General features: G+C 40.3%; 1 protein-coding gene and 1 long non-coding RNA gene across 5 annotated transcripts in view; one reads left to right on the forward strand and one right to left on the reverse strand.

Moving 5' to 3' along the window:
* Positions 1 to 1,544: 1,544 nt before the first annotated feature.
* On the reverse strand, positions 1,545 to 2,165 carry LOC148131151 (uncharacterized). The gene is made up of 2 exons (XR_015748491.1): positions 2,058 to 2,165; positions 1,545 to 1,706 (listed from the first exon to the last, which is right to left on the reverse strand). It is a non-coding gene; the product is annotated as an uncharacterized LOC148131151 (long non-coding RNA).
* Positions 2,166 to 5,830: 3,665 nt separating this feature from the next.
* TRIM33 (tripartite motif containing 33) overlaps positions 5,831 to 25,931 on the forward strand; it is a 71,114-nt gene continuing 51,013 nt past the window's right edge. For all 4 annotated transcript variants that reach the window (XM_087959554.1, XM_087959556.1, XM_087959555.1 and 1 more), the window contains exon 1: positions 5,831 to 7,662. In XM_087959554.1, the coding sequence (XP_087815680.1) occupies positions 7,143 to 7,662 (520 nt within the window). In that variant the 5' untranslated portion in view covers positions 5,831 to 7,142. The remainder of the gene's footprint in view (positions 7,663 to 25,931) is intronic.

Raw genomic sequence — 25,931 nt, forward strand, 5'->3', positions numbered from 1 at the left:
AGATTGTTATAGCTTCATAGCTTTGAATTGTCGTTGATTTGAATTGTACTTGGTCTGTTCTCTAACAGGGGAAGTATCATTTTCAACCTCAGATTAAGTAATGCATTGTCCAAGTAATTATGAGGATTGGATGAGGTAATACCTAAAATCACATTTTTTATTAGTATGAAAACAATTCCAACAATTTAACTATGTCACTTAGATAAAAACTAAATTTCTCCAGCTTATTATCTCCCAACTAATTTTCATATTAAGAATCTACATATTCTTTTAGACAGATGTACAACTGCAAAATATCACCATTTTAAGCAGCCTCTCTCCAATTACTGTTTTCTTCCTAACACCCACATTAATTCCACTGTGTTCTACAACTGATTTTGAAAATTTCTGGAAACAGAGAAAACATGTTGACTAGATCATGATGTTTTTGCTTGCGCTTTTCATTATAGTGGATGCTATAGATAGCTATGGAAGTTTACTATTTCATTATGCTGCTTTTTGTTTTCAACTGGATTGGTATTTTAATCTTGAAAGCTGTTAGTGAATCTTCTGTTCGTTCTAAGATACTATATGAATAGATTAAATTAATGGAATAGCTGACATCTGCATGCTTAACTTTATTGCACATGGTTCCAGAAAATAGTATATGTGTTTAATTTTTAGTACTTAAAGAAATCCCATTTATAGCAACACTTTATTATTTAGAAATATATTTACTTTCATATTTCTTCCTATGCTGAAACATAAAAATAACATTCAATAAAATATACTCATTGAAAGGATGCCTGATTCTTATAATAGTCATATTATGAAGGCCTGACCAAAGTGAGAAGTTTACAACAGGCACCAGATTTCAGGGACAGAGCATTCCAGAGTGTGGGTGCCACCAAAAAGACTTACCATATTTTTCGGTCCATAAGATGCACTTCCGCCCCCAAAAGTAGATGGAAATGTCTGTGTGTCTTATAGAGCATATGTTGCTGAAGCCCCACCCACCTGCCATCCCCCCCCCACCCCCCGCTGGCCTCTGCCTCTAAGCAATTTGCTTCCTTGCAGCAAATAACCTGGTCAACTTCAGTACAGACTGATTTAGCATGAGCAGCTGCTTGGCAGTTGGATTGGCCTCCCAGAATACCGACGATCAGTTGTTCAAGGCTGTGGGGATCGCCGTCACCCGTTGCCGCAGTCTATTGCCACCTCCACATGCCCCATTTTTTGCTCCTCCATGCCCCATTTTCGGCCTCTGCATGTCCCATTTTTGGCCCACCCCAGGTAGCAGGGATTGCTGCCGCCATTTAGTAGTGATAGACAGCAGCAGCGATCTCCATCGCCTGAAGGCTGAAAACAGGATGCGCGGAGGCCAAAAATGGGACACGTGGAGGCCAAAAATGGGGTGCATGGAGGCAACAATAGCTGGCAGTGATTCCCTCAGTCTGAATCAGCTGATCATTGAAATTCCGGGAGGCCAATCCAATCGCCAATCAGTTGTTCCTTGTTTGCTGCAAGGAGACAAATTGCTAGGAGGTAGAGGTACATTTCCCCCCCCCTTGTTTTCCTCCTGAAAAGCTAGATGCATCTTATAGTCCAGAGCATCTTATAGTCCGAAAAAGATGGTATCTATGCACATTTGCCAGGTGTCATTCAGCAATCCTCAGTATAGTTTGTGCAGCAGAACCTGCCCTGATGATATCAGTGATGGACCAGATCTATAATGACAAAAATGAACTGATAGGTATCCAGGTTTCAGGCTATATATAGACTTTTGTGTCGAAACCAAAACTTTGAATCTGGTTTGGTAACTAATTTGGCAACCCGTGCATTTCCTTCAACAAAGGTGTATCATATGTGAAGCAATCTGTCCACATATATACTGCTTCACTGTGATCTTACCTGGTATTTTCAAGCAATATCACAAGAGAAATAATAGGATCATGTCTCTAGATACTTTATAGCAATAGCACTTCAGCTTATATACTGCTTCAGTGCTTCACAGCCTTCTCTCAGCAGTTTTCAGTCAGCATATTGCCCCCAACAATCTGGGTCCTCATTTTACTGACCTTGGAAGGATGGAAGGCTGAGTCAACCTTGAGCTGGTGAGACTTGAACTCCTGGTAGTCAGCAGAAGTAGCCTGCAATACTTCAATCATCAGGAGATGGTGGCTTAGATTAATTTATTCATTTTACTTGGCTTAGATGCCACTTCAACTGCAAATACAACCACATGATTTATATTCTTAAATGCAATAGTAAAATTAAAAAAGTAAATCACAAGATAGTATAATTGATTTCTTTTCAGCCAAGGAACAAGCAATAACCAAGTAATGACATTTTCCTGTAGGTGGGACCAGTACATCACATCAGAATATTTGATCTGAAGAGGAATGATATTGCAGAAAAAAGGAGGTGGGAGAAGAGCAGGGATTTGCAAGGTGTTTCCCAGTTCTTATAAAAAAGGCAGAATCCACAGTGTGTAGAAATTCTTGCAGATAGCCAGGTGACAAGCCATATAGGGAATTTAAGGTAACAATTAGATTTGGATTGCACCCAGAAGTCAAACTGTAATAAGTGCAACTTTTGAAGTAATGTTACATGGCAAACTGTTGTTCATCACTGATTGAGCTGTAATTTGTAGGTGGCCTTGAAGAACAGCCTCACGTACAACATGTTGCAACAGGCTAAATGAGATAAGTTTCTAATCTTTGATCCTCTGGTCATCAAATGGCTTATCATTATAAAAACTTGCTGGAAAAAAAACACAGCCTTGATTTGCTTATAGAATATTAACAAGATACAAGATACACATACTTTTGCAGGAAGGCAATTCAATAAAGTAGGAGTTGCCACAGAGAAGGAATGTCATTTATCTATACTCCAAGTCTCAGATATTAAATTTTTTATCCTGATGATCACACTAGATGCATGCTTATTACTGCCTACACTGCTGCACTGAAACTTTTCAGTCAGTTTTCAAAGGCAGCACCATATAGAGCTTGAGTAGCTGAGCTATGAGTAGGACATGAGTGACTCAGGGGCATCCAAATCCAAGGAGTGCAACTGGTACCCAAGAGAGCTGTTGCAAAGCCCTTTTTGATCATATTTGTCATAATCTAAATGAACATCAAAAAGGAAGGAAAACCACATCAGTTTTGTAGCTTTTGTGCAATATTTCAAATCAAGTGAAAAATCTTTATTAATTAGATCTGTTTTCTAGAATGTATTGTTGGAAGAAAAATCTGGTCTGGTTCCAAGTCGGGAAAAAGGCACTGGAAATAAAAATGGAGGCTAACTGGCTGCAAGGAAAGGAGGCTTATTTACAAGCAGAACCAACAACAGCATGTTGTTCTGGGACAGCTGAAAAAGTAGTTTTGATGATTTCATTGATTTTTATAGGGTTCTGGGATTTTGTGATTGAGATTTTGTAGTTGTTGTGTAATGTAGTGAGCTTTCTGTCTTTTACTATTCTAATGGTGGTGAGCTAATCCTTTTATGTCCTAAAGGTCATATTCTGTTCTTAGAATTTGGGTGAGGGGATGTAAATTCTTAATCCCATCAGCTGGAACTGAAGGTGCTGTTTGTGAATAGGCTGTCCTGGATTTCTTAATGGGCACAAAATATCCATCTCTAAAGACTTCAGGCATCTGCTGGAGGTTGTTTTACTATGCAGGAAGCTCCATTTCTCCTTTGGGGAAATATAATATTCTTCCTCTTTTAATATACCCCAAAATATTTCATTCTCTGGAGGGCAGGGGTTTCCTACAGTACACTGCATCTAGTCTTATCGATGGAAATGTTTTCATTGGAAGTCAATTCAAGTGTGCAAAAGTTACACAACCCTTTTAGATATATTGCTCCTTTAATGGTTCCAGAAATGGCTTGTTTCGCACTAACATGATGTCTGAAGCTTCTGTTTAAAGCAAGCTTCGGAGAATATCCCCCAGTCTGGTACTAAAACTCCAGCCTTATTTCAGAATTAATTATGCCAGCTCGAATGTGCAATATACCAACTTTCAAATTAGTGGCCAGACAGGATGCTATAGCAACAAATTCCTTTTGAAACTTGTGCAGACAAGTTCAGACGTGTAGAAGTTGCTATGCAAATACACCTGCTCAAATTATTCAACAATTAAAATTAACAATTAATTGACAATTATTAAAAATGCAACATCGCTGTCATTTACTTGCACTAGATGGTATTAGTTGTCTCTGAAAATCAAGTCCTTTAGAAGCAAATTATATTGTATTTTTCATTGTAGCATCTGAGATTTAGCCCATTTGATTTCAGTTCTGATGTCCCAAAGGTACTTTTCCAAAAGGTAACTGGATTTACTTGGTTTTACAAGGTTTTTTTTTCCTGAACACGTTTCGCTTCTCATCTAAGAAGCTCCTTGGATGAGAAGCAAAATGTGTTCAAGGGAAAAAAAAAACCCAAGAAAGTCCTAATATCTATTTTATATCATATAACTCTTATCAACCGAATTCGACTTGGTACTTTCCCTTAAAAATACACACTAAATTCTAAAAAAATAAAAAATAAATAACAATAATGAATAAAATGGTTATTCTATTCAAATTCATCCTGATAACTGATATTGATTTCATTATAAATCTTTTACATTTCTTTTCAATTATATTTTATAAATCATTAAGAACAATTAAAGTATTTCCATTCCTTCCTCTTATTCCCCCTTCTTCTACTTTTGTTTCCTTTCTCTCTTTATTTCATTTAATTATTAACAAACATTCCATCACATAACAATACCAGTTTCGTCTTTTACTTTAATCACCTATATTTCATATTTTCTAGCTCATTATTATTTCTAATATAACAATGCTGTCTCTTGTATCCTTGCAGAATTCTCTCTTTCAATTTATATTTTTAACCATTATCTCTATGTCTTTTAAATAGGCTTTTAATCCTTGTACATTTTCCCTGTTTCTTTATTTCCTGTTTCTGTCCCTTATAACTTCGTTTCCTTTTTATCTTTCCCCTCTTTTTCTCGCCACCCTTTTTGCCCCCATCTCTCTGATTCTCTCCCTTCTGTAATCCTCTCTTCTGCTTTTTCCTAGTATTATATGTACTTTTCAAACTATTCTTTTTTTAGTTGTTTCCTCAGATCTTGAGTTTTTTACTCCCTTCCCTCCTTTTCCCATTTTACCCCACATGGAATTGTTTGGTCGTTAAAGATGGCTTCTTCTTTGTTCAGCCCTTCTTTTTCTTCAAGCATTTCTTGTTGTTTTTCATAGTTCAAAAACTCCATTTCTAAGAATTGAAGTGCGAAGCCAAAGGATCCTCCTCCCTCTTGCAACTCTTTTTTCATTTTTTAAGTTCCATTTTTAGTTCCTTGAGGAGTACTGCCATTTTAAGCACTTTTAAACAACCACCCAATTAATTTTAGTTCAGACCACTAGAAATCCAACACCCAAAATTCTAAAAATCACCAAATAATCCAAAGCTGTTTCTTCTTACTTCTTTTTTCCACTTTCCCTTTCCGGGGGCTCTGTTATCTTGTAACAAAGTTTCAGTTACAATGTATCCTTTGGAAGTCTTGTTAAAATTCCACTGTTAATTCTTGTTATTTCCAGGTGGTACTCTCTGCTGTTTCCAAGTCCCACCCTTTCTTTTTTCCTCTACTTTCCACCTTTTGAAGGCTTTAGAATATCCAGAAAGTCTTTATTTTCCCTTTGACACTTTAATTTCATCATAAAATTGCCTGTTAGTGTCAAAGTAGATTAACACAAATTTCTTGCTTAAATCTCTTCTTTTTAGCATTCAAAGCCAATTGCAGCTGTCGATATGAGAAAAAAAAACCTCTTTTCCTTTTCTCTCTCTCCTCCGCCACTTTAAGAATATTCTTTTAGGAGTAACACTCTTAGTAATTTAAATTCCAGGGTACCTTGCATGCAAGCTCTCCCCTTTGTCTTCCTCCTGCTCAATCTTGTCCGGTCGGGTTCCTCTTTAAGGTGGCCATTTCTGACCACTGCTGCAACCACCTTTGGGAAAGGGAATAAAGACCAGATGAGGAGAGATGCGGCTCCCCTCAACTCAGCTGGTGGTCTCCCCCCTCTTCGCCACCTCTACGGGCTGGCTTCAGTCCCCTATCCAAGGGATCAGGGCGCTCCAGCAGTGAGCACGGATCAAAACCGCACACAATCACGGATTTCGGTCTGTCGCCGAAGAAGCCCAAACTGGAGGCCTAAATGTATAAATTAAATGTTAAATGAGATTTGAATGGATAACAACTATAAGATATAAAGGTGATATACTCTATTTGGTAATCACAGGGGAAACCTTGCTTTTTAATGCCTGGAAGGGGAGGAAATCTTTTTTCTTTTCCCTTTGGGGATGATGATGGAAAAAGAATGTATGAAATTGTAAGCAGGACAGACAAAAGTACAAATATGATTAGAAACATATAGAAATTTAGAAAAAGATATGTAATTTAATTAGAAAGGAATGAGATAATCAGAAATAAGGTTGAGGAAAGTAAGGGAAGGGAAAAATTATTGAGAAAATGATAAAATAGTGACAAGATATGAAATAGAATATAAAGATGAATATGTAATTGAGATTATGTCTGTATGGAGATGTGACAACCTGGAATCATGCTGTTCTCAAAAAAGATATTTTATTTGTATTATGTTTTGTGAAAATCCAAATAAAACTTTTACAAAAAAAAAACACCCAAGAAAGTCCTGTTGCCTTTTGGAAAAGCATCTTTGGGACAACTATAACTTGGGTGATTGAGAATCCGCACAGACGTTCACCTCGGATCACAAGACTCTTAATTTCCTTCCAGACTCCAGCCGCCAAAAATTATCCGGACATCCACGTATAAGACACTGAGGCGCATGCGCTGTTGCCTTATAGGGCCACCAGAGTTGCGCGCCTGCGTTGCCCTCCACATTCATTCCGTTCGCTTTATTACATTGTAAAGGTTGCTAACCACCTCCACCTCTTTTTTCCCCCCTCTGAGAACGCGCACGCTCGTACGTTCGCTCTCCCCTCGCCCCCACTCTCAATCTCTGCAGTCCCAGCTCCAGAAGAGTGTCGGAGGCGCGCGCGCAACCCGATGGCGTGCGTGCGGACGCATGCGCTATCCGATGCGTGAGCAAAGCGGGGAGTCGGGTTCAAAGGAGGAAATATGGCGGAAAACAAAGGAGGAGGAGGAGGAGGCGGCGGCGGTGGCGGCGGGGAGGGGGCTGGAGAGGCCGGGCCGGTGGGGGGTGGTCCCGAACCTGCCGCTGCGTCGTCGGCTGTTGTTGTCACCTCTGCGGCGGCAATTGCATCTCCGTCTTCTCCGGCCCCGATCCAGCCCGAAGAAAGAGAAAGCCCCGCCGCGGCGATCCTGGCTGCGGCGGTGGACAAGGGCCCAGGGGAGGCGGAGGCCGCGGCGCCGGTTGTGGTAAGCGTAGGCCCGAGTTCCACCTCTATCCCGGCACCTCTGGGCCCCAGCCCTGCTCCCCCCGCTCTGTCCAACGCCGCGCCGGGCCCGCTGTCGCTCCTAGACACCTGCGCAGTGTGCGCGCAAAGCCTGCAAAGCCGGGAGGCCGAACCGAAGCTCTTGCCTTGCCTTCATTCCTTTTGCCGCCGCTGCCTGCCGGAGCCTGAGCGCCAGCTCAGCGTGCCGGTGCCCGGCGGTGCCAACGGGGATATCCAGCAGGGTGAGTGGCCATAAGGTGCTCGGTGACGGTGACAGAAATCTTGACTGGGGAGGCTGCCCTGGTAAGGTGTGTGTGTGTGTGCCTACCTAAGGGAAGGGGCTGTGAACGAATGGAGGAGGAGTAGGCTATTAGAGAGCTTGTGACTTAAATTGGCACCATTTTGACCAGATCAATAACCCCGTATGATGGATGCAGCGATACAGGATGGGTTAGAAAAGGAATCCCAGGACTGTCTTGCTTGATCGGAGGCTTGTGTCAAGGGCAATATAGACGTGTACATAAAAGGTTGAATAATGGTGATACCGTAGGATGCAATTGGTCCGGAGCTGATCTTTTGTGTAGAATTTGGCACATTTGTTGCTATGTGCAGCATCAAGCCTGACCTTGGAGAATCTCTTGTGTGTCTAAGTGGTCAATTGCAGAGAAGCCATATTAGATTTCATTGCTTTGAGGTAGGTATTTAAACCATATGGCTTTCTACAGATGACTTGTCAGTAATACTTAATAGATTTTACTAATTGGTAAATATAAAACCAAGACCCAAATTTTATGGTGGGTGGTCCAAATCTGATAAATTTTATTTTCTTCTCTTCAGCCACTTTCAAAATACAGTATAGTGTATCATCCCTTGCTGTCAGTAGACACTAGGCTTTGAAGAACTTGTTTTTATTAGTTCATTTGCATTATATTAATAATTTGGAGTTTGTTAATTTGCACCTGTTACAAAAGAGATTACACTTAGAATTAAATCATTCTGAACTCAGAAATGTATGTTTATTTGAGCACTAATACATACATTCAGTAGTTTGGATGAGTAATACTGTATTGTTGAGAGCATGATAATTTTTTGTATGATAAAAGTAAATGTGTAGGTATCAATACAGGGTCTTTTCTTTTTCTTCTTAGTTGAAGAATCCCATCATGTCTAATCCTAACTGACAAATAATAACTGTTTCTGACATTCCACTCTAACAGACTCATTCCTCCCTCTTTATTATACAGTTCAGGTCTGTTCAGTGCCTTTTCTGGGATTGCTTGGCTTTTTTTTACAGTTGCTGTGTGATCCTGGGGGGCGGAAATGTAATTTCTCTAAAGTCTTCCATAGACACTCATAATACCTTTTTGGAGATCAAATTCAAATATTCCCCTCCTCCCTCTCCCTCTCTCTCCTCAGATCTTTGCATTTTACTGGCTAGCAGTATTTAGGAATAAATTTTGTCCAGCACTTTTTGTCTGCCTTTTAGTAGTTACTGTCTATATTATAGATACTGGAAGCCTATACTTGGCCTGAAAATAATAGTGAATAGTGTTTTGTTCTAGACGATATTGACAGTAAATGAAATGCATGTCAAGTGCTTCTAGAGACTTTCTCTAATATTGCTGGCATTTTCTGTTTTGGAATTTCACTCTAGCATGCTTTTTCCACAATCCAGATTCTCTGAAGTGTGTTTTATATGAGCCTTTTTCCGCAACTTTGGAAGATACACATTAAATAGATTTTCAGGGAATTGTGCATCATATACTTAAATTGGGTTGGGGTCAAGTATTAGACAACATATTATATGTGGTCAGCCCCCCCCCCCCAATTTTTAAAATCGTTATGAAAGCAGTATTATTTGGGAAAATATTTTAAACCATCATGTAGGTCAAAAGGGGTGATTGTGAATTTTTTGTGACTGGAATTTACTGTTACTTTCTTTCAACTAAGTCATTGATTGAGATGGACAGCCACAAAAATTGAACAAATAAATAAACATCACTTGTGATGAGATGTGTGTACATACACAAATTTAATAAATATGTAGTTTCCATGAATTGCTATACAATTTAAAAAAAATTCTACCTGAGAAAACATTGCACTAGCTTTCATGAACTGCCTATGATGCTCAGTTAATCCAGATTTTTAATGCTATACCTATGGTTTTTCTAATTTCATCTTTACAATCCCCCGAAAATAAAAGGAATTTACCAAAATTAATTTTGAGCTTTCTGAGATGATTCAAAATCTCTGATGTTATTCTCTGTCAGAATGATACTGGTACAAGTTCTTAACAAAAGAATTATCAACTAATTATATTATGTATAATATTAATTTACAAAAACTCGTATAAATTAATTCAATAATCTGTATTATCTCTACATTGTAGTTGGAAGATAGAATGACTTAATAAGGCTGTTACCTGTCCTAATAACAGGTAGTATGTAACCTGCACTGGACTTTTTGGGGATGGAAATGGCAGTCTTAGTGGCAACTCAGAGCCCTCCAATCATCCAAGCTGGAAAGGAGCAGTGATCACTATCCTTATATTTTGCCTTATTTCCTTTTTTCCTTTTCCCCTTTCCTTTGGTGAATGAGAGGCTATACAAATTTAATAAATAATACACCTTCGAAGGAAAGCAGCTTATTTGCACCTGCCAATTTAATGTTCTGAATCCTGCTTTCAATCATGCTTCACTTTTAGGGGCTTCTTGAGATCAAGGTTTGTGATTTCAGAAAGGCCAACGATGGTGGCTAATTCTGATTTGTAGTTCCCTTCTTCAAGGTCAGAAACTTGTGGCTGACATTTGAGGGGGAGCCAACCAATCTTGTGGCCTTAGGACTGTAGCCTTATTTTCTTATTTAGTCTTTTTATCAGTTAATGTATTTTTACATTCTGCCTCTTCAAATAGACTTAATTGGATGTTTTAATAATGTGGTCTTGAAAATTGTTTTTTTAACTTGTTGACAATTTTTATTTTATTTTTCTATGAATTCATGTAGACTTGAAAATTGATGGACATTCCTAGAACTATTTAGACAGATTTCAATAATGAGATGTTTTGTGAAGAATATACAGTATATAGCTAATCCTATTTACATGAAGCGTTTGGGTGTGTTGTGCTTACATGCTGAAAACGTTGAGATTTGATAAGCTGTTTTGGACGTAGTATTAGCACATAGGTTAATAATATATAATTATTTTGTATGCAGTCCAGTTTCTCTTTTAACTGTTTGAAGTAAGAATATTGTCTTTTATTTGTCATTGTGTTAAATGTAATTATATTTTTCAGTATGAGAAAGTTGTATAATGCTGCAATTAGTCACAGTAAATATAGAGGAAAAATTGCTCTTTGAAAATTATTATAACATACAATACAGAAAAGTGAGTTTTAATCTATTTTTTTAATCTTCCTGGCAAAATATTTGTATTATCTGTAAATGTCAAACACATAGATTGAATGTTTATTATGGTTTCTGTCTCAGTGGAGCTTTTAGAAAAAAAATGATAACATTTTGGAAATATAAAAATTTTACGTGGTCATAACTTAAAAAGAGACTAATTTATGAGCAATTAGAAAGAAAGGGGCTGACGTTGGGTCTAAAATAAAGAACTCTAATAAAGTGGAATGTTTGTTTTTAATCAAACCATTGGTCCATATAATTTTGCATTGTCAGAACTGGCCATTCTCAATTTGATAATCTCCAGTTGTGTTGTATTTCTATTATTTTTATTTTGAGCCAGCGCGATCAAAGGCGATAACGACCTCAAATTAGTCCAATATATCAGGAAAACCTGCAGTTGAGAAAGGATGCTTTAGGCTATATAAGTTTTAGTAGTTTTTTCCAGATCTGTTTGCATATGCTTAATGTTGAATGATTAGGTTTGTTCGCTGAGCGACTTTATAAATTGTTCAATAATAGATGAAAATGTCTACTTTCAATTTTGAAATCTGTATTTTAAGGAAGAGTCTACCGATTTGTCTAGGTTTCTGAAGTTCAAGTCCATTTTCTTCTATTAAAATCCACTGAATGATAATTGACCAGCCATTATTTCTCAATCCAGCATATACTGTTGTTCTTGGGAAGAAGGCAGAATGAATTATATATGTTTTATTGAGCTCCTGTGGAAATATCAAGATTAAATAAAAATGCCAGGTCTCTTGTATTATCCTTTCCTATGCAAAAGTTATAAAGGATTTTTCTTTGAAGTAAAAAATTTAAAAATGAAACTTAGTATAGTTTAGGTTACTCTATAACTAAAATAATGTAATTTAAAATTGCAGATTAGTTTAAGATAGATTATTTATGAATCAAAGCAAATACATTCCTGTTGTTCAATCTTATAAGTAGTAAAGCGGATTGTATGATTTGTTCAAATAGATCATATATTTGAGGTATTTTGTAGACATTACTCATTAACTTTTTAAAATTATAACTCATTTTGTAAAGTCAATTGGCTTAAGAATTGTATTCCCATTAAGTATTGAGACTAATTTAGCAGCATCAACAAATAGTTTAAATCTCATTTGGAATGTAAATTACTTGATTGAAATAATGAGCAATTAGAATACAGTGATTTATTTAAGATCAGCAAAATGGTTATGTGAAATAGGACAAGGAGGTTGCGTGCAGGATATCGAGAGTGTTGTAGCCATTTGCTCCTAAAGGATTTGGTTCTATGTTCTATAATACCTGTATTTTATTTTATTTTTATTTATTTTATTTTGCCAAAAGCTTACAATACAATAGAAATAAGAATAAACATAAATTTAAATATAAGAAATAGGAACTAATAATTGGGGACAATAGGACAGGAACGGTAGGCACGATTGTGCACTTATGTACGTCCCTTACAGACCTCTTAGGAATGGGTGAGATCAATAGAGATTTGAGGGTAAAGGAGTGGGGGTTTGAGCAGATGACAACAGAATCAGGTAGTGAGTTCCAGACATTGACCACTCTGTTGCTGAAATCGTACTTCCTGCAATCAAGTTTGGAGTGGTTTACATTAAGTTTATATCTGTTGTGTGCTCTTGTGTTGTTGAGGTTAAAGCTGAAATATTCATTAACTGGTAAGACGCTGTAACATATGATTTTATGTACTATGCTTAAGTCCAATCTTAGCCGGCGTAGTTCAAGGTTGTCTAAGCCTAGAATCTCAAGTCTGGTGGTGTAGGGTATTCTATTGCGAATAGAGGAATAATTTAGGCACATTAACCTGTAATATTCATACCACCAATATTGAAAAACCGATCTATAAACCAGAGTATTCTTCTAGGCTAGCTCTGGGAGTTGTGGGTTCTCTTCCTTCTCCAGCGTCGGTTCCAGTAGATATTGATGGGGGAGAGAGGTCCAGCCTGCAGTCCTTCGCAAGGTGCCTCAGGGCTTGGTACTTTCTCCCTTCCTGTTCAACATCTACATGAAGCCATTGGGTGAAGCTGTCCAGTGGTTTGGGATGAATATTATCTATATGCTGATACTACTCAGCTTTATATTTCCATCCCTGATGCCCGAAGGATGCCATGGAGGTTGTCTTGGAGTCTGGATACTGTGCGGCCTGGAAGGGAGGCAACAAGTGTCAGCTCAATCTGAGCAAGACTGTATTTGGATGTCTTGGATCTGTAGATCTTTATCTTTGGTTCTGAGTAGGTAGCACTGTCCTAGATATTGCACTATCGGGGTGGGATGGGGGGCTTCTGGGAATTGTACTATTCCTTGACTGGGGCCCTGTTAATGGCCACCCATGTCTGTATTATTGCAACATGTTTCTCATGAAGGTGATCTTGAAGAGCATTTGGAAGTTTTAACTGGTTCAGAATGTGATGGCATAGGCAGTTAATGGTGTTGGTTATTTGACATATGTAACACCACTGTTTTTTGAGCTGCATTGGCTTCCAATGTGCTTCTGGGTGAAATTCAAGGTGTTGGTATTCACTTTAAAGGCCTTAATGGCTTTGGATAGCACTACTTACAGGACTGCCTCCCCAATTGTTTTTGCTCAGCCTACCTGGTCTGGCAAGAAGGGCATGGTGCAGGTGCTATTAGCAAAGGAGTGTTGGTCAGCAGGGGCCAAGAGGAGAGCCTTTTCTACTATGGTGCCCACCCTTGGAAACATTATTCCCTCTAAGCTTAGGTTAGCTCTCATCCTGCTGGTCTTTTGCATGGCCATGAAAGCCCTGATGTTCAGCTGCTTTTATTTTTATATCATTATATTTTATATTATATTATGTATTCTACATGTTCATCTTTATGCTGTAAGTTGCTCTGAGTCATGTATGTGACATGGGCAGCTATATGAATGAATAAATAATTTGTAGTATGGAAAGAGAAGCAGGCTAGCATGGAAGATGTTTTGGACTGTTGATTAAATAATGTACATAAGATAAAATTGGGAAATTTTCTGACGTTTTAGAGCAGGGCTGTCAAACGCCTGGCCCATGGGCCGGATGCATCACGTGCTGGCCACGCCCATACCCACGCCCGATTTAGCAAAGGGGAAAAAGTCCCAATATGTCATGTGATGTTGTCATGATGACATGAGTTTGACACCCCTGTTCTAGAGGGTGTTTATTTATTTTTTTATTTGTTAGATTTATTTGCCTACTCTCTTACCAGAAGGTGACTCTAGACAGCTTACAACAATAAAACAAATAAAACCATAAAAATTAAATATTTCTGATGACAATAAAAATACAATTAAAAGATGGGGATGGAGGGAACGGGATGCGCAGGGGGGTAGGTGGGATCTTTTTTTTTTTTTTTTTGAAAAAGTTTTTATTTTTTTAAGACAAACATATACAAACAAAACATAAAAACATAAAAACCATCTTCCATCTTATATACGTACAGTGTGTCAGTTGGTTACAAATCTTTTGTGCTATCCTTTTGTAGACATTTCTCAATTTATATAAATTTCCACATTATCAAGCTAACATATGCTTATATGCTTATCAATTATTAATCATCCATGACCAAACTATTTATTCTATCACTTTATTTGAGATATTTCAATTTTTTAAAAAAAAATATGTTATACTTTCATCCAATGGTTATATGTGTCTATATTATATTTTATATTTATCTATTAAACCTATTACAAAATCAACAAATCTATTACATTACCATGTCTTTTTGTCCAACCATTGATAAAACAAATCCCATATCATATAAAATTGTTTATCTTCTTGTTCTCTAATTTCAAATGTCAATTTACTCATTTCAGCACAGTCCATAATTTTCTTAATAACTTCCTCCTGCATAGGTATTTTTTCATTTTTCCAATTCTTAGCAAACACAATTCTAGCTGCTGTTAAAACATTTACAATCAAATACTTCAATTCTTTATTGTATATTTCCGGTATAATTCCCAATAAAAAAATCTCTGGTTTAAAGTCTATGGGTTGTTTTATCATTTTTTCCAACCATGTGTGGATTTTAGTCCCAATATTTTTTTGCATCCGAGCACGTCCACCACATATGGTAATATGAGCCAGGTATCTGATGACCTTTCCAACATTTATCCAATTTATCCTTAAACATTCTCGCAATTCTCGTTGGGGGTAGATGCCACCTGTAAAACATCTTATACAAATTTTCTTTATATGCAGTTGACATTGTCATTTTATAATTTTGAGACCACAATTTTTGCCACTTCTCTAAATCAATCCCATATCCAAAACTTTTCCCCCAAGCAATCATCGTTTCTTTAACTTGTTCTTCTTCCAGTTTAAATTCTAATGGATGTCCATAAAGTTTTTTAATTACCTTTTCATCAGTACCCATCAAAATTTTATCTAAATCAGTCAACTTATCATAAATACCTTCTGTTTTAAAATCTTTATCAAATCTAGATTGTACTTGCAAATATGAAAACCAATTCATTTTTACACCTTGTTTTTCCAATGCTTGCATAGATTTAAGTTCACCCTTTTCATTCAATATCTCACCATATCTGTTTGTTCCTTTTTATATATTACTGGATAGGAAAAAGCTTCAATAGTCGATATCCATAATGGAATTTTTAAATAATATTGTCTTTTTGTCGTCTCCCAGTTCAAAAACTGTGCCTCTCGAATATGTCTTCTAAAGTACCCCTGTGTTTTAGTTCCCTTATACCAAAGGAAAACATGCCATCCTTTTCTTAAACTGGGATCTCTTCTTAAACTATAGACTGTCTCCACTGATACTCCCCCTTTGGTGCCCAAAGCCAACTGGCAGAACCAGGTCTTTAAACCCTTACAGAAGATGAGAAGGATGTGAGCAGATCTCAGCTGTTTCAAAGGGCAGAAGTTACAGCAGAAAAGACTTTTTCTGGACCCGCCAGCCAGAATTCCTTGACTATAATTTTTACATAGATTTTTTTTTTAAGTTAGAAGGCTTAAAGGTAATAATTTGCCTTACACTATTTAAATGTTACCCTCTCAAAAAGCTAATAATAATAAATTCAAAGAACCAAAAAAAATGCTAATAAACATTCATAAATTTCAGAGAATTCATTAAAAATTAGCACATGCAGACAGAAAAAAAGGCACCATTACTTTTATTTTAAATTCCAAAATTGGGACATGCACATTTCAAAGACATCTTTCTTGCCTTTTGCAACTCCTTCCTTCTTCATAGTATTTTGATGGCAATTTTAATAAGTTTCTTATACATGGGTCAGCTTTAAAAAGTCAGTAGGAACATCCAAACAAGGAGAGGAAATTATAGAAATAAGTGGCAGAGGGAACATCTTGATGGGCTTTAATAATCAAGCATCTGAGCTCTTATGAGCAATTAATTACAGTGCTTGATACAACTATTTGAGATATTTAACTAGCCTTGAGGAAGGTGAAGGTGAATAAGAAATTTAAACAATGCATGTTTCTAATCAAGTAAAAGTGAGTCTTAATTGAGCTCATTTGAGAGACTTAATCAGTTAAATATCTTAAGTGATGCAGGAATGGTTCAGCAGCATTGAGAATTTAGTAGAATAACAATGGAAAACCAAAGAAGAAAATTCTAAGATACAGGGGAAAAAAGGAAGAAATAAAAAATAAAGGTATATTATTTGTCCTTTTCTGAAACCCAGTAATACTGTGAGTAGGTACAACATTATAAATAAAACAGGAAGGAAAGGGAAAAGTAAAACAAGGGAAAATAAAAAAGGGTTTTCTTCTTAAAGCTATAGTAATCCTCTGTGGAATGATCTTGGGAGACAGGAGAAGGAGTTGCAGACCAGACAACACTCATCTAAGTGCCAGCTGAGTCCCCAGCAGAAATGGAGGTGTGGCAAATGCTACAAAAGGATTCTCCCTAGTTTCTTGAACTGTAAAGGAGGGGGGGGGGGAGGATGTTTTTTCAGACTTCAAGATTCGGTTAATGTAACCTTGAGAGTGGAGGTTTGTTCTCTGAGCATGTGGGTTGGTTTCTGAACATTTCATTACCAGACTAGGTAACATCTTCAGTGGAATTAGGGGATGTCAGTGCTGATGTTCCTTTGCTTATAAGGGCTTTGTGTGGTCAGTAGGCCTTGGGATGGTGAAATCATGTCTGACCACATGAAACCTCACCTGATATGATCGATATTGACATCCCCTAAATTCCACTGAAGATGTTACTTAGCCTAATAACGAAATGTTTGGAAACTAAACTACAAGCTTGGAGAATGAACTTCCACCCTCATTCTACATCTGAGCTACAGATATTCACCACTAATGAGATAGTAGTTCTGGATATGCTTTTTGTCCACCTCATTTTTGTAACCTACTGTGAGTCAGTTTCATTGGAATCCTTTTCAGTATGGTGAGCCTGAATAACCTTAATCCAGTCCAGGACATTTGAATAATTCATCTGGGTGTATACAAGATGAAATGGCGCAATGCAATGTGAAGTTGAGTGCAAGGACTATTTGGAGCAGACTGCAGGAATTTGTCCTAAAATCTAGAATTCCACAAAAAAAGCCATTTTTATCTCTCAAAGGTTGAAAAGACTAAACTGGGCTAAAACCCATGTTATTTGGACAGAGGAACAATGGGACAGTGTTATTTGGAATGATGGAACCAAGATCTCCCTGTTTGGTAGTGACGGCATAAAAATACACTTTTCCCAAAAGGTTTCCACAATTTTGGCCACTACTGTATAATGACATTATATATGCCAAGGAATTTTTTTTGTAAAGGATTGGCCTCTGAGACTGGACAATTTTGGATTTCTTATGACTTGGGAGCAATTTTTCTTGCTCCCAATAATAAATTATTTTATTTATTGCTTTAGTTGACTAGATATAGATTGATAGGAAGTGGAACTTAGGCTGTCTTCATATTGTTTCATTTGCTATGTTTAATATAAATTAATTTACAGCATAACCCAACTTTTAGCATCTATGTTGCTTATGTGTGTACCTTCTGGAAGATTTCTTTCATTGAATATGCATGCTAACATATTCATTCACATTATTTCACTTCTTAAATTGTGGAAGACAGTAGAAATAGGTTTTTCATGACCTGGAATAAATTTAACACATACAAGTTAGAGACAGATTAGCTTGCTGACAGAACAAACTTTGTCAAGATTGTGGGTTCATACTTGCCTATATAGGTAGTGTGTGCTTAACATCCATTGTTCAGTGACAGTTTGATGTCACAATGGCGCTGAATGATGGGACTTATGACCGATTTAAGTTCCACCCATTGAAACATCCTTGCAATAATGTGAACAAAATTGGTCCCACTTGGGACCACTTACATTTGCAGCACTCTTTTGGCTTCCTGCTTATTCACTGCTGCCATTTGCCCCCACCCTCTGGCCCTGCTGTACCATGTGCCATTACCATACCAATCAGGGTCCTTTTTTATACCGGTGCAGTTGGACCATCTCATGCTTTGGTCAAGGTGACGCTTTGCACCTCACCTAGGGTCTCTTTTAATCAAATAAGTCTGGCAGAAAAGAAGGACCCTGGGTGGGGTGTGAATGGAGGCCCTGGCTGGTGCACAAGGAAGATCCCAACTGGTATATGTAGTAGTGGAGTGCAATGGCATAGTAGTGACAGGCAGGGCTGGGTAGGGTGTGTGGGGCCAACTGGATGTAGTATATTGGTAGGCAGGCAGAGATAATAGGGTAGTAGGCAGGGATAGATAGGCAGGTGTGGGAAATTAAAGAGATATTCTCCTCCATGCTGCATCGAGAGCTCAGGATGGTTGACTCCTTCCTATGACATCATAGCTGAGTCTGTACTAAGATATAAAAGCTAGCCCCCGGGAGAGACCCCAGCTTTTAACTCAGCTCCTTTCAGTCAGTAGCTGTGTCTCTGAAAGTGTTCTGTTAGATAGCAATCACCAGCAATCTTCAGTACTTTTTTCCTCTCTTCAAGCAGCTCCCAGGGATCTGGGCAGCTGCTCTTTCAGGAGAGCCCTGCAACGTTGGGAGCAGCGTCACAGAGCTCTGTGCAGGCAAGCAGGGCAGCATCTGCAGACCTCCCCCACGCCTGCAGTTTGGAGCGATCGTAAACACGATCGGCAAACTGATAAGAGCTCCAGCCAGCTGATCGTGTAGCTGGTTGCTGTGTTTTTCCCTTGCTGACTTCGCTTGGGGCTCTGTATAGCCTAAGGAGCGATTCTTCAATCTTGGAGCCTGTTTTCCTGTAGTCAGCAGCCATCTTAGATTCAAGCCTTCCACCATGAGGTGAGCGGCCATTTTGTAAGCCCGGGGGCCATTTATACCCTAAGGGGCTTAATAGAAAAATTTCTAAACAGCTTCTTTCCAACGCAAGAGCCTTTATTTTACAAATGGAGCAAGATAACGCTCAGGCAGAGCTTTCCTCCCCCAGTGGAACAGTCTCTTAAGCCCAATAGGAGAAAAAGACGTAGGCAACGCACCCAATCAGTCCAGAGGGAGGTGGCTGCTAAAATCAAAGCTAAGGCTCTAGCCCCTAAGAAGGCAACTCAGGCTGAATTGAGGGCAGAGAAGTGCAGACATGCAGCTCTAGAGAGGCAGTTTAACAGAACTATTCAACAGAAGGGAGTGCAACTACAGCATGTTTCAGGTGATACTTGTGGGCCCCAACCAAGCCCTCCCAGGGGAGAAGTTATCTATGAGCGTTTCCATCCTCCATCCTGGTCTCCTGAGGCTCTTGCTGTACAGTCAGATCCTCAGGATTTAAGCAGATCTGGGCCTTATTTCCAACAGGCTTCTGTGCTCTATGCTCCTCCCCCTTCCTCCAGGCCTCGAACCTCTCCTCAATGCCTGAAGCCACCTTCATTCCCACAGCAGCGGGCCTTCTGCCTCTACCTTTGAGCATAGACCAAGGGATATCCAAGATGTAGTCTCATCAGCCATTAGGCAGGGATTGGCTGAAGGCTTCAAGCAAATTCTTCAACCTCTGGAAAGGGTTCAGGCCCTTCTCCCTTCTCACTCTATAAGTTCCTTGCCTCATCATCCTGATTTACACAGGCCTCAGGACCTCAGGGTCCATTCTTCTCTACCAGAATGGGAGGAGGTTGATGAGGAAGGAAGGCCTTCACCATCTGAACACAGTTACTCTTCTCATTCAGAGTGTGAAGAGGGTGAGATTTTTGACCAAAATCTTTCAGAGGACGAGGATTCTCACCCAGAGCAGACATCCTCTGCATTGGTGTTTAGACTATTACTCAGCAAGGCCTTGGTCACTGCCAAGCTGTCACCAGAGGAAGTGGCTCCCGAGCCACAAGGAAATCCTTCTAGCCAAGGGGATTCGCTCTTCTCCAAGCCTGTAGTGCATGCAGAGGTTTTGCCTTCTCCCATTTTGTTCCTGGACAAGGTCAAGGAACAGTGCACTTCTCCTTCGGCAGGTCCTCGCCCATCTTCTCTAGATAAGCGTTTCTACAATGTCAGCACAGCTCTGGACAATGCCCTGGCAGTGCCTTCTGTTGACATTCCGGTTCTGGCCTTGTTCTCATCTTCTGGCACTCCCACGGAGCCAGAAGATATCCTGAAACCGGATGATAAGCGTTCTGAACAGACCCTCAAGCGCAATCACCAGGCTGCTGCTTGGGCTGCTTGGGCTTCAACAGCAGCATCCTTCTTCACCAGGGCATCCATACGGTGGCTGCGCCAACTCCAGAATAGATTGCCTGCTTCTGACCTTCGGTCTCACCAAGACCTTAATAAGATTATTGCAGCGGCGGAATTCACTGCGGATGCCACTCTCAATTCCGCCAAATTTGCATCCAAGGCCATGGCATCTTTTGTAGCAGCAAGAAGACTTTTATGGCTCCGAAATTGGCAGGCGGAGTCACGCCGAAAATGGAAGCTGGTTTCAGTTCCATTCGCAGGCGATAAGCTTTTTGGCGATGCTCTGGAACCTTATCGAAACCAGAGATAAACGTAAAATTCTCTCTTCCTCTGGGAAGAAAGCCAGCTATCGCCCTGCTCCTTATCGCTCTCCTGCATTCCGAGCAGAGACCTCATCTCACTTCCCCCGCTCTCATGGGCCATACTCCCAACGCCAAGACCAACGGGCGGAAACATCTGGCAGGCAACAACCTTCTACTGATAAACAGCCCTTTTGGAGGGGAGGGGGTCGTTCCTTCCATTGCTCTAAGTAATCCCTCGTTCTCCCCACCCATCGGAGGTCGCCTAGCCTTCTTTGCCTCCAAATGGGAGGAGTCAACGATGGACGCCTGGGTGCTCAGCACTATTAGATCAGGGTTACAATTGGACTTCCTTACCCCACCCCACCCAAAAATTTTTGATCTGTCCTGTGTCTCGGGACATTTCCAGGCAAGCCCTCATGAATCAGGCCATTCAGCACCTTCTTGAAATCAGGGCTATTCAACCTGTTCCCCCATCTCAACGGGGACGTGGACTTTACTCTTGCCTTTTCATCGTTCCCAAAGCCTCGGGGGTGGCAAGCCATACTTGATCTAAAATTTCTCAACCAATTTGTAAAATACAGGCGATTTAAAATGCAGACTCTGCATTCTATTTTAGAGAGCATTTGGGAGGGCGACCTCCTCTCTTCCATTGATCTCACTGAGGCTTACCTCCACCTCCCAATTTGGCCTCATTGTTGCCAGTTTCTCCGTTTCTGTTATCAGAATACCCATTACCAGTATCGAGCACTTCCCTTCGGCCTCTCATCGGCTCCAAGGGTCTTCAGAAAGGTTCTGGCAGCATTGGTGGCATCTCTGCATTCTATTCCAGTGAGGATCCAATGCTACTTGGACGACATTTTGATTCTTTCCTCTTCCATCCTTGCGACCCATCGGGATCTGTAAATTACCCTGTCATATCTCCAGAGCCACGGATTTTCCATCAACACCAAAAAGAGCCAGCTCTCTCCTACAACCAAATTGCAACACTTGGGAGCAGTCATCGATACCATGTCGTGCCAGGTTTTCCTGTCCCCAGCTCGTGGAAAGAGCCTTGCAGAGATCATCAGCCAGATCCAGCAACATCAAATTGTCCCCCTGTCGCTGCTGTCCAAACTTCTGGGAGAGATGGTTTCCTGTATTGGCATCGTCCCGTGGGCTCGGCTCCACTGGAATGGTTCCCTCCAATGGTTCCTGCTTCCCTACCAACGAGCAGGAACCAGCCACTCATCCATCAAGGTCTCACTCCCGCCACAAATCCAGAGATCTCTCAATTGGTGGCATTCCCCATCTATCTGGAGGAGACTCCTGTTCAGGGACCCAGACAGGTTAGTGATAACCACCGATGTCAGCCTCCTGGGTTGGGGTTCCCATATGCAGGGTCAGATAGCTCAGGGCCTTTGGTCCAGATCCGAACAGACCCTTCCCATAAATTGGCTAGAGCTCAGAGCCATTTTTCTGGCTCTCAAGCATTTCAGGCAATCAGTGACCGGCTCTCATGTTCTAGTCTTTATGGACAACATGGCCGCAAAGGCTCATGTCAAACTGCAAGGGGGGACGAGGTCCAAAGCCCTCATGAGAGAAGCTCTACGGTTGGGGTTATGGGCAGAGAAACACCTGTTATCGATCTTGGCGGACTGGGGTCGGCAACTCCCAGGCCAACTGGCTCAGCAGGAGCCTAGTCGACCAGGCAGAATGGTCCATTCCTCCGTCTCTATTCAGGGATCTTTCCTTCAGATTCGGAACACCAGAGGTGGATCTTTTCTCCACTCCTCAAAACGCCCAAGTCACCAGATTCTTCACCAGTTTTCCTTGCCAGGGAGCGGAGGGGCCCAATGCTCTTCGGTGCAGATGGCCCAAGGGTCTCCTCTACGCCTTTCCCCCGCTTCCCATCATTCCGGCAGTAATTCAGAAGAGGTTGGAGGAACGTGCAGAGCTCCTCCTGGCATCCTATTGGCCAAGGAGGCCCTGGTTTGCGGACCTGGTCAACCTATCGGTAGCTTCTCCTTGGAGGATCCCTGCCCATCTAATCTCCCTTCACCAGGGGGCTCTGCTCCACCCAGAGCCTCAGTGGTTCAAGCTGACCATGTGGCACTTGAGCGGCAGCGGCTAGAGGAGGCTGATCTTCCAGAAAGGGTCATCCTCACTATCCTGGCTTCTCACAAACATTCTACAAGGTGCATCTATGATGCCACCTGGAAGGCTTTTTCCCGATGGTGCCTCAGGGAGGGTCTTTCTCCTGCTTCAGCCCAGTTGGCAGAAGTTCTTAGCTTCCTTCAGCATGGGCTGGAGAAAGGTTTTGCCCCCAACACTTTGCGCAGGCAGGTTGCGGCCCTCTCCTCAGTCCTTTCATGGGGTTCGCTTCCTTCCTTATCCCATCACACTTTAGTCAGGAGGTTTGTGAAAGGGGCTTCCACCTGCACCCTCTGGTGGTTCACAGGTATCCTTCCTGGATACCATTAATTTGGTCCTTAATGCCCTTACAAACCTCCCCTTTGAACCCCTTAGAACAGTGTCTCTCCGTTTCCTGACTCTGAAAGTAGTGTTCCTTGTTGCCATCACTTCTGCCAGGAGGGTTTCCGAGCTTGCTGCTCTTTCCATCAGACAGGACCTTTGTTCCTTTCACGATGATAGGGTTGTTCTTCGTCTGGACCCCTCATTTATTCCGAAGGTTAACACCTGGTTTCACAGGTCCCAGGACATTGTTTTGCCTGACTTCTGTCCTCTCCCGCACCATGACTTAGAGCGGCAGTGGCACATGCTAGACGTAAGAAGGGCTCTTAGAATATACATTAAGCGCACTTCCTCCTTCAGGAAGTCGGAAGCCATGTTTGTTTCCTTTTTCCCTTCTCACTTGGGGCATAAGGCCTCTTCTACTACTATTAGCAGGCGGGTCAGGTCTTGCATTGAGCAGGTCTACAAAGCTGCGGCCCTTCTGGTTCCCTGAGGTCTGACGGCGCACTCTACCAGAAGCGCGGCCACTTCTGCTGCCTGGGCGAACCAAGCATCCTTGGAGGAGATTTGTCATGTGGCCACGTGGACATCCCCGTCTCCTTTCATCAGACACTACCGTCTGGATGCTTTTGCCTCGGCGACTGCAGCCTTTGACAGACGGGTGCTTCAACGAGTGGTTCCACGGTCAGTGTGATGAGCCAGATGAGGACCCGCCCGTGGACATGCAAGCTTTGGTATGTCCCATCCTGGGCTCTCGATGCAGCATGGAGGAGAATGGGCGTTGGTAGAAGTTACCGTGAACGCCCTTTCTATCTATGCTGCGAGAGAGCCCAGCCCCTCCCTTGATTCGTCCGGAGAGGGTAAGACATATTTCTGTATTTATTTTGGGCTTTCAGAGACACCTTTCAGTCTGTCAAGTATCTTCGCCAAAGCTGGGGTCTCTCCCAGGGGCTGGCTTTTATATCTTAGTACAGACTCAGCTATAACGTCATAGGAAGGAGTCAACCCATCCTGGGCTCTCTCGCAGCATAGATAGAAAGGGCGTTCACGGTAATTTCTACCAACGCCCAGTTCCTAATGGAGATTTAGGAATGGGGAGGAACCAAGCTGAGATTGGTTTGGATCAGGTTGGGTCCTCACCTAATGACCAGTGGGAGGGGTGGAATTCAGTTAATGTTGGTAACAGAGATTGCTGGGATTGCTAAGTGATGAGGTCACATGACATTGCGCTTTATGACTGCATTGCTTATCAGTAGAAATTCTGCTCCCAGTTACTGTTGTTAGCCAATGACTACTACGGTAGCAAGCAAAAAAGTTTTCAGTTGTGAAATTAACAATAATTAACCTGGTGCAAACATTTGAAACCTGCATCCTTGAGGAAGTAAGAATTTGATGTATTACATTCTGCAGGAGATAGCTTCTGAAATGTTGTCAACGACTGAACTGTATTCAATTTTAAGATCTTCAGTTGCTGTACATTTTCCTCCCTAGGCCTTTTTGAAATACACACATATAACCTTTTGTTAATTGGAGTGTTTTGAGTACATTGTAAGTAGCTTTACTGCATCTCCGGTAATTAAGCTAAGTCAAAACTGTGGCATATATTTTTTGGAGAAATGCTTTTTGATCCCTTTTCTCCAATTTTCCCTAATTAGTGGTATGGGGTAATAAACTTTTATGGAAGATCTGGGTAGGTGCTAAGATTTTTATATTAGATCAACTAGTGATGATAATATTGAATTGTTATCATTTGCTGTAGCGAAAGATAACTGTATCAGTTGCTACCCATTTGCAATATTTACAATTACAACTCTGAAAATATTTCTGAAAAATAACATATACATTGGTTAATTAAATCCATGGGGGCTAGCAAACATTTTCAGAGAACAGTCTGTCTTCTAGCCCTTCTGCTTCTGTTTCTGTTTCAACCTTTCTGATTTTTGTTTGTTACGGTAGCAATTTGTGCATTTAGGCATAGTGTGAATAAAATATTTAGGCTCTCAGCACTAGCCCCTCATTAAAAGATGAACATTTCACACTATGTAATTAATGTTTAATATTTGCTGCTGCAAGATATGACAATGTCCCCTTTCTTGGATTTATATGGCCAAATTAATGAAAAGATCAGGCAATTAATATGTTAAATTTTCATTTTGAATTGCAATGTAAATCCTGTCTTGTAGGTGTTTATACTGGGTGACCTAAAGTCTCTTCAAATTCACATTCTATGATTTTTATGAATATCACTTGTTGCAGAGCAAACAGATGAGAGTCCTGTTTCATTTTTATATTCTTATGAAACTTTATGAAGACACTTAGATGGTTCTTTTAGAAAGCAGAATTCTGATCTAACCTGCTCCAATCCAGTATTTTTAAATGTTCCTAATCTGGGAAATTCTCCATCATCTCCTTTTCCCTTTTTTAATAAGAAAAAATTTCTTACACTCAATATTTGAAAACAAATTTATTACATCTGTGTATTTTGAGAAATTTTTATTGTTTGACTGTACCAATAAAATGATTGGTTTTTTTCCTATTTCAAAATAGTTAATGTGATTGCTCTTTGTATAATTTTATTTTCTAATTCACAGGGCAGTTTTATAGTGAGAACAATTTTCTTTCTAGCATTGAAATTAGAAGAGTTATTATAAAATATTTTTAATTGTCTCTCAACTTTTTCTCAACTGTGTATGAACTTCCATTGGGGTTAATTATGTGGTTACTGT

Source organism: Notechis scutatus, chromosome 3 (genome assembly GCF_049901735.1).
Source record: "Notechis scutatus isolate UNSWTSFEM ecotype Mainland chromosome 3, rNotScu1.2, whole genome shotgun sequence".
NCBI classification, from domain to species: Eukaryota; Metazoa; Chordata; class Lepidosauria; order Squamata; family Elapidae; genus Notechis; species Notechis scutatus.